This window comes from Pithys albifrons, chromosome 4 (genome assembly GCF_047495875.1).
Source record: "Pithys albifrons albifrons isolate INPA30051 chromosome 4, PitAlb_v1, whole genome shotgun sequence".
In the NCBI taxonomy this organism is placed as follows: Eukaryota; Metazoa; Chordata; class Aves; order Passeriformes; family Thamnophilidae; genus Pithys; species Pithys albifrons.
The window spans coordinates 12,025,960-12,039,437 of record NC_092461.1 but is presented as its reverse complement, the minus strand read 5'-3'; the positions used below and the strand labels follow the sequence as shown (position 1 = coordinate 12,039,437).

Here is a 13,478-nt window from a genome sequence, read left to right as displayed (position 1 = left end):
GGGAGATTAAAAAGAAATATTCACTGTAGTGTTCATAAAACAAGTAAATGGGTCTTAAGTGCCTTGAAACTGGCCATTCCTACCATGATATATTATCACTACACTAAATCAGCTATCCTCTTCAGTTTTTGATTTTCTACAGTAACCCCACTGCAACTGCTGGCAGAAGGTACCTCCTGGCATCTTCTAACATTGGTGAGCCCCTGTTTTGGTAACTGATGGGCAGACTCAAGCAAGCATTAATAGGAGATAGTGTTTCATTGCACATTTTCACCGCTTCTTTTTCCTTATTCTCTGGTCTTTGTAAACAGAGCAGTGAATATAAGCATGAGTGGGACACCAACCAGCATGCAAAGGAACACCCTCTCCACTTCCAAGGAGGGCCTCTGGCAAACATGCCCAGCCTACAAGCTCATCTCTGGGTAATAGTTACATGCTTTGCACTGGGAGCATGAATCAGGACCTTGCAGTCTCAGATGATTTTAGACTCCTTTCTGTATTTGGACTGCTATCATCTTCAGAGACAAATGGAGAAATAACCTTAAAGTAAACAATCCAGAGCAGAAATCAACCTGACAACTGGCACAGACAGATGAACCCTTCTTCAAACCATTACAGCTGTGAAACAATGGGCAAAGTTCAGATGAGTGGAAAAATAAACAAACAGCAGTCCCAGTTCAACTTCTTACCTTACATATTACTGCTCAATTCACAGCCTGCTCTTCTGTCAAACAGGTCCAGCTGACTACAACCGTTTCTTCCCCACCTGCTCTTGGTATGCCTTTGCTTGTGTTCCCTGGCTGCAGGGTCACCTCAGGGCTGGTTGCAGCAGAGGAGCCTGCAGGCAGCTTACACTTGGCACTAGCCACAGAGCCACCTGCACATCCTTGCCCAGCAATGCAGCCAGAAGTTCTCACCTCAACAACCTTTAGGAGTAGAGTTGCTTTCCCTTAAGAAAATAAGTAATAGTTCAAAGGAACAAAAGGCAGGAACATCTCCACAGTGGGATCTGCACAGTGTGCCATGGGAAAAATACCGTGCAGGCTCCATTCATTGCTGAACCAATGCATGGTGCTCAGCATCAGAAGGGACATAAGGTCTATTCATGATCTATATTCCTCTTTTCATTCTATCTGTTTAAAATGCCTGTTTTATGAAACGATTTCTTGTTGGACCTTTCTTGACACAATGCACCATCTCCCTCTCTCATGCACTTCACCCCTCTCTGGAGTAAACTACTTACTAATTACTGGATCAACGTGCTCAGCAAGAAGCAGCTGTTACTCAAGACTGAGATGGTAAAGAGGGAGTGTGGTGGGATGACCCCAAGCAGCAGAGAAGCCCCCCCCCCAACACTTGCTTCCTTGCTCCTCCCAGCAGGATGAGGGAGAGAATCAGGAGGGTGAAACCATGGAAAAAACGCTCATGGGTTGACATAGAAGTCTAATAGTGAATAAAAAGAACAAAAATAAGTAATGCAAAGGCAATCACTCATCACCTCCCACTAATAGACTGATGCCCAGCCGGTCTTGGAGCAACTGCTACTTTGGAAGAAACTTCCCACCCCCAGCCTGGTTTTATTGATGAGCATCATCATCATCATGCCTAGGCTCCATGAACGAAGATTTGGGAACGGCAGTACCCACGCTTGCTGCAAGCATGCTGGTGACTAAAAAGGCTGATGCGGGATAGGCAAGTCCAGTTGCAAAAGGCACAGTGGAAAGTCTCCTTTGGTGAGGAACAGTTCTTTCTGCGCTGTCGTTTCTCCTCGAGACTGATTCTGCATGCCTTCTCAAAGGAAGCAGCGGCGTCGTGAATGGTGTGTCTCCATGAATCCTGATTGGAGGCCAGAGTGGACCACTGATGGCAGTCAATATGGCCTAGGCTGAGGTATTGTTTTAGGGAGTCCTTGTATCTCCTCTTTGGGGCTCCTCTCTTGTGGCAGCCGGTGGCAAGTTCACCATAGAGCACTATCTTAGGGGGGTGGTGATCCTCCATGCAGGGCAGCTGGGGTTGATGGAATTCCACCCAGGGTCTGGAAGCATAGAGGTCAAACACTCCATGCTAAATTTCACGAGCGTGTTGTGCCTTGCGGGAAACAAGGAAAACTACCGCCAGATCTCCGTGATGCAGTCATCATCACAAGAAGAAAGGAGAAAAATTAGACTGCGCAAATTATTGAGGTATTACTTTTCTCTCCATTGCTGGTAAAATCCTTGCAAGAATGCTTTTGATTGCTGAGTGTGATGCTATATGGTCCAGCATATCCCTTTGGTCAGTTGGGGTTGGCTGTCCTGGCTGTTTGCCCTCTCATCCACTGCCAGCCTACTTGCTGGGGTGGGGACAAAGTGAGAAACAGAGAAGGCCTGGACACTGTGCAAGCCCTGTTCAGTGACAGCTAAGCCACTGGTGTGCTGCCAACACTGTTTTGGTCACAAGTCAAACAGCTATGGAGAAGGTTAACTCCATCCCAGCCAGAGTCAGCACTGGGCATGAAATGCAATTTGGGAAATCCTTAAACTGGCTATATCTCTGAAGAACAAGTGAGGATGCAAATACAGTGCCTAAGGTTTCACAAGAACAGTCCCTAGCCTGCTCTCGCTCATTTTCTCTCCCTTTTGATGAAACTGTGGAGTAGCTTGGAAGGGGAGAGAGACAAGAAAAATGACAGAGAAACTATAGCTTCATCCTGATTCAAAATACCACCACATGACCTGGAGTCAGTAGCATTACAGTACCTGAGCTACTTTTTCTTCCTCTGTTCTAAGACAAGGACAAAGTGCTTCTGGTGGCATTTACACACTGTAGCACACTCATGGTTTGTTTCTGTTGAGATAAGCTCAGCATCTCTGGTACACAGAAGAACATCTACAAATAAGAACAGAACGAAGTGAAATTTATGCTGCCCTTACCAGAAGCAAAGAGTGCAGAAGGGAGGAAAAAACCCCAAGGACCAACATTATTGCATGAGTAACATTTGAGTCCAAGACAATAATCTAGATGGGACAGATACAAATGTTGCAGACTTTTTTCTGAAACCCTAAGGAGCTGCAGTTATGGGTCCTGTTTGAGGAATACAGCGTTTATCCCAGAGAGAAAAACAACATCCTCATGTGTCCAGTGGGAGCAGCCTTGGGGGCCTATGCCACTGCACCCCTTCCCCTGGCTATGGCAGGGCCAAGTCTCCAGTGCTCTTCTGCTCAGCTGACACTTGTGCCAGCCTGCGCTGACAGCGTCCCTTGGCACTCTCTAGTCCCTCCATGTCCTTGCAATTTCAGATGCCTTTCGCCAAACATGCTTGGAATATGCACCCACAAGTCTCCTGCTGGCAAACAGCCCCGTGGAGCACTAAATGGAGCAGTGGTGGGAGGGCCTCCTACAGCACCCAAGCTGCATAAAATACCTGTCATACTCTGTGCACCCCTACCTCTGCCACAAATGTCTCACAGAAGAAGCAAGCAGGCCACTGTCAGTTAAAGGTTTCAGTCCTAAGAGCATATTTGCAAAGGATCTTTGTTTCAGATGAGAAAGGGCAAAGCTTTTCTCCACCACCCCCCATGCAAAAAACCCAAAAAAACCAAAGAATCAGATTTCCACACCCTTTGAATTTTTTATTAGTCACTGTTCACTGACCCAAATCTTGTTGTGTGAGTACATGTCCTACACACAACGTTCCACAGTGTATTTTTCCAAATCCACCCATGTTTTAGGCAAGTTAAGTGATTTCCACTAACTCAAGGTGAATTTAAACTGCCTCTAGCAGGAAAACACTCCAGTTGTCTTCTCTAGGAAAAATTATCTTTGAAGCTGTAAGGAAACATGAGCATAGCTGCAGTTTGCTCACAAGAAACTTTACCCATGGTACTTTACAGTTACTGGAAAAGTAAAATGTGCATCTTAAAATGAAGCACTCTCTCCTTAGCCCACCTTCCAGCCTCTTCAGCACAGGTTCTTTTTACCAAATATTTTAGAAAAATACTCTTTCCATCACATACCTCACCGCATGCCACGTTCAGTCTCATTCTGTACCTGGAAAAGAGCCACAGCAGGCTTTGGGATCTGAACACCTTAGGTTAGCTCACTGTCCTTGTGCCACAGAGGCTGCCTAGTTTTGCCCTCACGGAACAGCCTGGCCTGTCACACACTGCATTTTCTTCAAGAAAGCTCCTCTGTGCACATGTAAGCAGCTAGTGGATGGAGCAAGACTGCAGCAGGGTGATTTGAACGCAGCCTCCAGGGGCAGTGTCCAGCACAGCAGCAGTGGGTCACCAAGCCAGAGAAACACACCCTGCTGCCTTTTCCACTGGAGTCCAACACCTCCGGCTCCCCCCCGCCGCCTTCCAGGAGGGCAATTTTTTGGTGAATGCTCCTCCACCCTCGTTGTCCAAAGACAATGGAACAAGGCTGGAGCAGAAAGAAGCATAAGAAGCAACATCTCTTTACCAGCCATGTCTGGGGGAACATAGCTAGAGATTTCTGAATCACCACATAATAATTCAGTCAACAACAACAGCAGCTGGGCAGGTGATTTCACACAGCCACAAATTACACAAAACTTCTGTACTCACCTTTCTGCTGCTCATACATTGATCCCCAATGCAAAACATTTAACAGGGAAAATGACACCATTTTCTGTTACAGCTACTTAGTGATACGTGATGCCCATAGTACACACTGAACTTTTGATCAAGATTATCCTTAATCTTGTCAATTTTCTTTCTGGAGAAACTTGCAGAAAGGGGCTGACTGAAAAATGTCACAGGAAGGAGATTTGTGAGCAGCAGTCCTAAAACTGAACATTTTTGATAAAGGCAGACAACGTCCATTGGACATCAGGTTTCCCAACTGCTGAAATTACCCTTTTTTCTTCAAAGACACAGAACCTGAAATTTGAACCATGAGCAAACATCCAAGCTTTTAATATTCACCTCAAATGACTGTCTTTCAAAGGAGCACCAGAGTCTGACATCACTGACTCGGATGCCTTTTCCCCTGCCTGAGGCATTTGCACTTCACTCACCACATCTTCCCATGCTTTTAACCAACAACTTGTTACTTCTACTGATGGTACCATATGAAAGAAAAGTGGTGTCTTCACTGGGAAGTATTCAAGTGGAACAAGGTTTCAGTGAAGTATCATACTGAATCAAGACATCAGGTAAATGTAAGTAGTTTGCTGCAAGAACCATCAGCACCTTTTAGGATTTCACTACATAAAAGCTGATGACCTGGCAAAGCCAGACATTTTTCCTGCACAATTGTGTCCCTCTGAATCACAACTGCGAAGTGACACAAGAGAAGCTACCTGAGAGGGAAGGACCAAGCCCAGCATGACTCAAAGACCCAGCCCTACAATTTGTTAGCAGAAACAGCATGACTGTGGTGCAAGCTTGGAACTAGGAAACTTTTACAACTGACCACACCTCTGCCAGGAATCAAAAAAAAGCAAACTCCCAAAGTCTGCAGTGCAATTTGCATCCTGCCTTCTGATCTACAGGCAAACAAGTTGCCATCATGGCCCAGGAACACTTGTCTTTTGTCTCCTTCCAGGACTAAATTTCCTGTGTTCTTTTGTACCACACATGTAATATTAGGCCTCTCTCTAACTCCACCTCCATTTCAAAGCAACACTGAGCCAGACATACTTGGAGTATGTGACCAGAGGATTCCTGACTCCAATATGCAAAACCTAATTTGTCAGCAAAGAGGAGGGGGAGGGATTTTATGTAACATCCAAACAACAAGAGTAATGCATTTCTACAAAATAATTCCTTTATGGCTTCACAGTGCAGGCTTTTACAGCATGGCATCTTTTAGTAGTGGCATTGGAGTTTAAGACTATAAATGCTTAAACGTGCTTTTATTTCCTATCCTGCTACCCTGACTTCTCCTTCCTGCAGTGGAGGGACTGGAATTTCCCTAGGAAAGAGCAAGAGAAACATGCTTTGGATACCATTTCAATGCACACTGTGAAGAGTTCACAGCACAGACCTTCAATTCTGAAATAGGATGCAAGCAGATGGCATCCCAGCCTATAGGTCACCCTATATTTTATTTTTACTTCATGTGCTTCATACCAAGAAGACATATTTAAACTGAAAGTAACTAAAGTCTAAGCTTTTTACTGAAAGAAAGTAGCACAGAGCATATTTTGGCATGGAAAAAGATTTTATGTTGTCAAATCTCTTTTGCCCCTTTCTCAAACCCCCTCAATACCTGTTTTTGTATTCATTGCCAAAATGAACTTCTTGTTATCCTTTCAGTAAATAAAATATTCTTTCCTTATTGTAGTAAATACTCTTATAAGCACTGGCAGTACTGGTGGCTTACTGGTTTTCAGCTCTTTGCTTTTGAAACAAAACAAAACAGTTTTTGCTCAGCTTCCCTCAGCCCATGGGTGCATGTCAAACACAGAGTACTACTTTTAAAATATGGCTCATCTTATGTTCCCAAATTTCAGATCCTGGAAATGTATCAGCCCAATTGTGAACTACTGAGCCCTCTGAGGAGGGAGAGTAGAGGAGCTGAGCAAAACCAACTAGTTCTAATGTAAGATAATTCATTGTTAAGCAAAGCCTGTTTGGTCTTGCCATTTGCCTCTTCTATTCTTGGGCTTTCTGAGCTTTAGAACTTTTCTACAACTGTTTTTAGCTTTACAGGCACTTCCATTTTTATTTTATAAACCCAGCTGTGCACTATTGGCCTAATTTAAGCTCAAGATCTGAAGTAGGAGGGCTGTGGAACACGCAAAGTAAAATAGCCAGACCTTTAGAGGAGGAAATGCATGGTGAAGTGTTTCCTTCAGTCTCTTTCACACTTTTAATTGTTCATCCCCATTCCTATGCTACCTGGATACCGTATTTTTTTTGTTCTGACCCCAGTGACCTGCCTCACAAAACTGAGAAGCTGGTTACAGAAAGCCTTGATCAAATCATGCTTGTTTTCAGTTGAACTCTAACCTGGCCATTGCTAAAATGTGACACTACAAAGATTTAGTGGAATTTCTGCAAACCGGTTGCTTGTATAATGCTTGCTCCTCTGCATTTCCAGCTGGCTCGTTATCCCTGCAAGCTCTTCACTGCAAATGGGACTCCATGGCTTTGTTCAAGACAACTGGACACAAGCAGACAGAGCCACTTCGACTGCCTCTGGTGGAATATACTGCTGCCTAAGAGGGAAGCTTTTGTAGCTGTTCTGGAAGGAGGGAAAACCAGGAAGACTGGCTATTATCAGAAGTAAAAATGCAAAAATAGTACAGGTCTGCTACATAGCCTTAGGGGAAAGAAGATTTATTAGCAACAAATAAATAGGTAAGCAGCAGCAACTCTTTCTTATTACTTAATGCAACACAATAAAAAAGCTATTTGGTTGCAGCTGGTGGCTATGTACAAAAGCAAAGCATATCTATATGCATAATATTGTTCAAATTGTTTTATATAGAAGCTTTCTAGAGCACTCAAGCTCTGCAAAACTTGGTTTTTCTTTCTCAATGAGAAAGTCAAAGAGGAGAGCCTGACAGAGTGGAAGATCAGGATGTACATTGGAAAGCCACAATTATGGGAATGCAGCAATGCGGAGGTTGGCTTTGATGCCAGAAATTCACCTCAGAGATTAACACATCCTCCCAAATGAGGTGGGGAAGTTCAAGAAGGAAAACAATTAAGTTTATTAAATGGTAGGCTTACAGGAGGCAATTTTTCCAGCAACTGAGGTTACTCCTAACTCAGAAAGTTTTTGTGGATGAAGGCACATGTTTGGCATATCTATAAAGTAATCGACTAAGGAAATCTATTACCCAACAGTGATACACCCCTAACCATATAGGCACAGTAAACTGAAAACCTCTTCATTTACATCAGGCAACAGTTCCAGCACTCAGTTCACCTGCATGAAGAACAGGACACCTCTGCAGCAGATGCACCAGGAGATTTTTATGCTTTGCAGCCCAAAAGCACAGGGATGACCTACATGCTGTAAGAGGCGTGATTCCTGCTGATCCTTCGGTGATGCCTCACTCCACACTGGGTGCAAGGAACTTCAACCACCACGGTATTTTTACAATATTTACTCCGTATTACAAGACTGATTACACGGAGAAAAGCAATCAAACCTTTAAAACAACCAAACAAAACCAACCAACTACCAAATCTATGAAATCGTAAGGCCTTTGAAGATCACAGCGGCATCCTTATTTAGTTATTGCGCCGAATTACCATTTCTGCGGCAAATACAGCAATGTTTGTGCAAGAACTGTCCGGCTAACCCGGAGCGCCCGCGGCGCGCCCTCCTCCATCTCCCGCAGCCCTCCTGCCTTCCGCAGCCCTCCTCCATCTCCCGCAGCCCTCCTGCCTTCCGCAGCCCTCCTCCATCTCCCGCAGCCCTCCCTCCTCCTCCTCCTTCTCCTCCTCCTTCTCCTCCCGGCTGCGGGCGGGGCGGGGGCCAGAGCTGGGGATTGGGATCAGGATCAGGATCGCACCGGGATCGGGATCGCACCGGAAGGCGGGCCGAGGGTCGGGGATCGGGATTGCCGCGGGAGGCGGGCCGAGGGCAGGGGCTAAGGATCAGGGTCAGGATCGCCTCGGGAGGCGGGCTGGGGATCGGGATCGCCCCGGGAGGCGGGCCGAGGGCCGGGGTTCGCAGCGCGGGCCGGAGGCGATGGCGGCGGCGGCGGCAGAGCCGGGGGGAGCGGTGGAGCTGCCGCAGCTGGTGAGCAGGGCCGGGCCGGGCCGGGCCGGGCTGGGTCGGGTCGGGCTGGGCCGGGCTGGGCTGGGCCGGGCTGGGCTGGGCCGGGCTGGGCCGGGCCGCTCTCACGGAGGACCCCAGGGCGGGCAGCGCCGGGGCCGCCGCCTGCCCCGTTCGCTGCCCTCACTCCCCCCGCAGGCGGACCAGCTGCTCTACCGGCTGCAGGAGAATTTCCAAGCTCTGACGGACAAGTTAACGCTGAGAAATATCCTCTGTGGAACGCGGGGTTCCTGCCCCGCAGGGGCATTTCGGCTTCTGGGGGCGGTGGGGAGGGAGCTTTGCTTTTAACATCCGGATGCAGTTCTTTCCTAAGTATCAAATTAAAGCACAGGGATCGGCGTTGTGAAACACCTGTGATGTAGAAACTGCGTTGCGCGTTTATTTACCCCTTTCCTAAAGAAAGAAGTGCCAAGAAAGGTTTTACTGCAAGTCTCAAAGTAGGTTCCGGGCGGCAATTCTTGCTTTCAAACAAGTATCAAAGTATGTGTAAAGATTCTGAAGGTACATTAAAAAAAGTAACTATCTTCAAAATTCAAATCAACCACGTGTTGGTTTAAAAACAGGTGTTGGCCTCCTGAACAGAGCAAGGTGAGCCTTCAAAAATGGAAATTATGGCCTGAAGGGGTTCTGAGCTCTCTGATTTGATGTACTTACAGAAACCACCTCTGCTTTCTGAAACTGCACATTTATTACATTTTCTGTTTTTTTCTGAAACTGAACATCCAGGAAGCAGTTGCTTTAGGGTAAGAGAATAATAATGTTTTAGAGCATTCATATTCTGACTGTGTAGGTTTGACTGTATGGTATTACCTAAAATCGTTCCTTAGAAAGAAAACACTGTTTTAGACAGAAAATACTCCAGCTCGCTCATGGTTATACACGAAGGCTTTTGGTATTAAGAACTTGAGTGCTTACCTGTTGCAAGAGAAAGTGGGATTGTCTTGTAACAATACAAGCTTGGATATCATCTTGCATTAAACACCCCTAAGTAAGATGCTGAGACATATGAAAAAAGGCTGCTTGTTTTTCTTACAGATGAAAAAAATCTATAAAATTATAGAATTCTTATTTATAATTAAGTTATCTTTAACTTTTTACTGGAAGAAATGGGTGAGCGCATCAATGACCTTGAGAAGCGTGTTGCTGACCTGATGACAGAGGCTGGGATAGAAGAGAACACTGATGAAGAGTTGAGAATAAAGAAACTTCATTAAGATTTTCTATATTGTATGTATTTCCACTTGATTTTGAATGATGGGCTGGAATTAACATGAAAATCATGTTCACATATTCAATCATTCCTGCATTTACTTAGATTTGAAAGTGTACTTTTAAAAAATATATTTAAAATTATCTTGGATTTCTTTTCGCCAAGCACCAAAAAATGCTACCACTTCTCCAAAAGAACTGCATCTTGCTGCTTGTGTCTCAGCTGAGTGCCATGTACAAGGGGGGTAGTGCAAACTAACCCTGGGTATGTAAACTGAGGCTGTCGTTTTGTGATGAAATGTGTGTGGCTTAAAGCACTCCTGCCCACCATGCCTGTCCCTCAGGGATGCTAACCCAGCTGGCTGAGGATTCTCACTGGTATAAATCTCTGTACATGTGCTTTTAAACCTGCTTCAACTTCCCAGCATGGTGCAGAGCACACCTTTTGTATGCACTCTGAGTATTTATGAGCCAGCCTTGCTTCCATGTCCTGTGGATGCAAGTGATGTTGTCCTCCTGTTGTTGCACTTTCCTGATTCATTGGGACACATCAATTATCCTTGTCATTGAGACTGCTTACCCAAGTGAAAGGCAGGAATGTCTGTAAATATTCTGAAGTAATTTAGGCTTCTACTCATTCTGATGCCTTTCTCATGATAAACTATGAAATAATTTTCAGAAATACAGAAAGACAATCCACAAAGATGTATTTAACTCTACAGAGATCTTCCTATTTTCATGCTGAATCATATTAATGAATAATTAAATAACTAACCTACTTACTCACTGTTTCTTTGCAGCACGAAATGAGGATGTGTTCAAGAAAAAGGCAGAACAGCACTGTACTGACTCCAGGAGTTTACAGTCAGCGTAACATTGACAAAAAAATGTAAAAGGAAAACAAACATGTTTGCATCATGTCATGATAGAATCTCAAAAGTTTTTGTTTAAACTACTGCCCCAGGAAAAAAAGTGGAATGCTAGGTTTATTCATCTAAATGGGGCACTGTGTTTCCTGGATCCAAAAAAGAACTGTTTGTTTCAGAGAAGGCGAAACTACTATTTTGGATAGAAAACTATATTCTATGTAGTGAACTTATCCAATCACAAATTTTTTCAATGTATGAAAATATATTTATTTTAATAATATTAAAATAATAAAATTTCTTTACTGCTTTTTAGCTTTAACGTTCTCAGAATACCAAGATTATTCTATTCCAAAACTGTATTTGCATGTGGCATTTTGTTGCTGCTTTAAATGTTTCATATCACTAAATGCACTTTATTTGATGTCACTACAAAGGTACCTTTGCAAAACTTCAGAGGTCAAATGAATATAAACGATTCTGCACTAAAAGAAGTGGCAGTATTTGCAGAGTGCAGCTGCTCAGTTGTTTTTCTTTTCACAAGCCCACCCGAAGCCGCGCACACCGGTGCGGTAACATCACCCAGGTTTGCATATTGTGCCAGTTTCAGGTCTTTAACATTAGCCATGGGCAGTCCCGTGGTGTAATGGAGAGCACTGCGGACTCTGAATCCCAAGGACCCAAGTTCGAGTCTCAGTAGGGACCATCCCCTGGCAGTTCAATGCCTCCCTGCCATCCCATCCTGTCAGATCTCGGATGCTCAGCAGGGTCAGCCCCGGTTAGTACCGGGTGCTGTGACAGACCCGAGGACTTCACTGTCACTGTCCAAGCTCGCTCGGCCATGGCAGATGAACCTTAGGAGTTAAACGGTGGGGCCAGTTCTGCGCACGCTATGCCTCACCTAAAACATCCACTGCGCAGGGTGGAAGGGCACACCCACATGGGCAGAGCCCTTACCAAATCTTCCTTTGAGAAGTTTGGCCATACATACAACATTAGCCGTTCTGATGAGTTTATTTTGAAGGTGTTACAATTTCAAACTTTTGGGTGAATGTTTCATACTGACCCATAGCCAGGCATGGGGTAAGGCAGGTTTCTGCTGGGGAGACACAAACCATCAAGAGTTCGTTGTTTCTAGCTCGGATTTCAGTGGCTTTTCTACTGAAACGCTGTAGCTTCCCTGCAGAGGTGGGAGCTTCCTTTTTGTTTCTTTTGCCTATGCCCTGAGTCCATGGGGGGACTCAGTTCTTTTACCTGCATGGCTTCGGCTGAGGCACCAGCAAAAGAGGGGAGGAAAAAAAAAAGAAAAAAAAAAGGGGTGGGGGCTGGCTAGTTCTTTTGGGTTTTATTTTCTTGGGGGGTGCTTCCTTGTTTTTTTTGGTCCAGGACCTGGCCTGCTCAGGCGGGCACATGTTTTTGGATTGGTTTTACCCACCTCAGCACGACACTGGTGGGGGTCACATCAACACCCCACCCTTGCCCACTGTATGTGGGTGCAACTCACCAAAAGGCAAAGTAGGACTTAAGTGTTTAGAAGTTGTGGTTAGTGTTGTCGCTTGTTCTTTTTGTTCTATATATTTGTAGTAAAGAACTATTGCAGTTTTTCCACATTTTTGGGCTGAAGCCTCTTAATTTCAAAGGTTGTGGTGGCTCAAGGAGGGAGGTTCTCTCTAGTCTAAGAAGATTCCTCACTTTCCCTGACAGACATCTTGGTTTTTTATTTTTTTTAAAACTGAGACAGAAGGCTTTGAGATAAATGAGGAATTCTAGTTACTACACATGTCCTGAAGAAGACACGGTAGAGTCAGATAAAACAGGACATCAGCACTAACTGTAAAGTTGTTGTACACCAAAACACTTGCACTCTGCAGGAAAGATTTAGTTTGAAATGTAATGGAAACCTTTTACCATAAATGCAGAAACTGAAGCGTTGCCAGGTAAATACCTCGGCTAATGAAGAATAAATGCATCTACTACAGCCTTCAGTGATATAAAGAAATTATCTCAGTCAGTGCTTCAGTCAGTGTAGACTTGCAAGCACTGTCACACTGCAGGGAGTGGTTGATATGCTGGAAGACAGGCTGGAGAAACTCATGAAGTTCAAAGGCAAGAAATCCATTGTGAGGGAGTTAAAAAAGAAAGCCACCAAGACATGGTGGACTACAAAGCATACAAGGGTTTGAGAGAATTCTGGAATTCTGTCAGTTCAGCCTTTAGAAAAAAATATGGCTTTCTGCTGCCAACAACTGCCACATGGTAGCACATGGGGAACAATTAGGACTCTTGGAAGTGTTTTACACGAGTTATTTTAGACAAGCTGAAACAGAAAATTCCAGCTGGATACAAGGAACATCTTCTCCTACTATGAAGGTGCTCAAGCAGCAGAATAGGCCTTCCAGAAAGGCTGAAGAATCTCCATCCTTAAGAGAATCATCATGGTTGGAAAGGACCTTCAGGACCATCTAGTCCAACTATGATACTCAACACTGGACACAGTCCTGGACAACTTGACCAAATGGGACCTGCTGTGACTTGAGTTTGGTGGTTCCTTCCAAAATCTACGAATCCAAAATTAAACACCACAATTGCACTGGGCTTGCCTGAGATGGAGTTCATTTCCCCACACCAGCCCTCACAGTGCTGTGCTTTGCATTGGTAGCT

The 13,478-nt window shown here is 44.7% G+C and overlaps 1 protein-coding gene across 1 annotated transcript; it reads left to right on the top strand.

Moving 5' to 3' along the window:
• The first annotated feature begins 8,565 nt into the window (after positions 1-8,565).
• Positions 8,566-11,139, top strand: HSBP1L1 (heat shock factor binding protein 1 like 1). The gene is made up of 4 exons (XM_071553470.1): positions 8,566-8,706; positions 8,881-8,947; positions 9,841-9,969; positions 10,752-11,139. The coding sequence occupies exons 1-3, from the start codon at positions 8,656-8,658 to the stop codon at positions 9,954-9,956; spliced, it is 234 nt and encodes a 77-aa protein (XP_071409571.1). The 5' UTR covers positions 8,566-8,655; the 3' UTR covers positions 9,957-9,969; positions 10,752-11,139.
• Positions 11,140-13,478: the final 2,339 nt, after the last annotated feature.

What these genes read in the sequence shown, in the direction of transcription:
- HSBP1L1 (XM_071553470.1), top strand. Translation starts at nt 8,656, where the DNA reads ATGGCGGCGGCGGCGGCAGAGCCGGGGGGAGCGGTGGAGCTGCCGCAG. An exon ending in CGGTGGAGCTGCCGCAGCTG is followed by an intron (nt 8,707 to 8,880) that starts GTGAGCAGGGCC and finishes CTCCCCCCGCAG; the next exon opens with GCGGACCAGCTGCTCTACCG. An exon ending in GGACAAGTTAACGCTGAGAA is followed by an intron (nt 8,948 to 9,840) that starts ATATCCTCTGTG and finishes TTAACTTTTTAC; the next exon opens with TGGAAGAAATGGGTGAGCGC.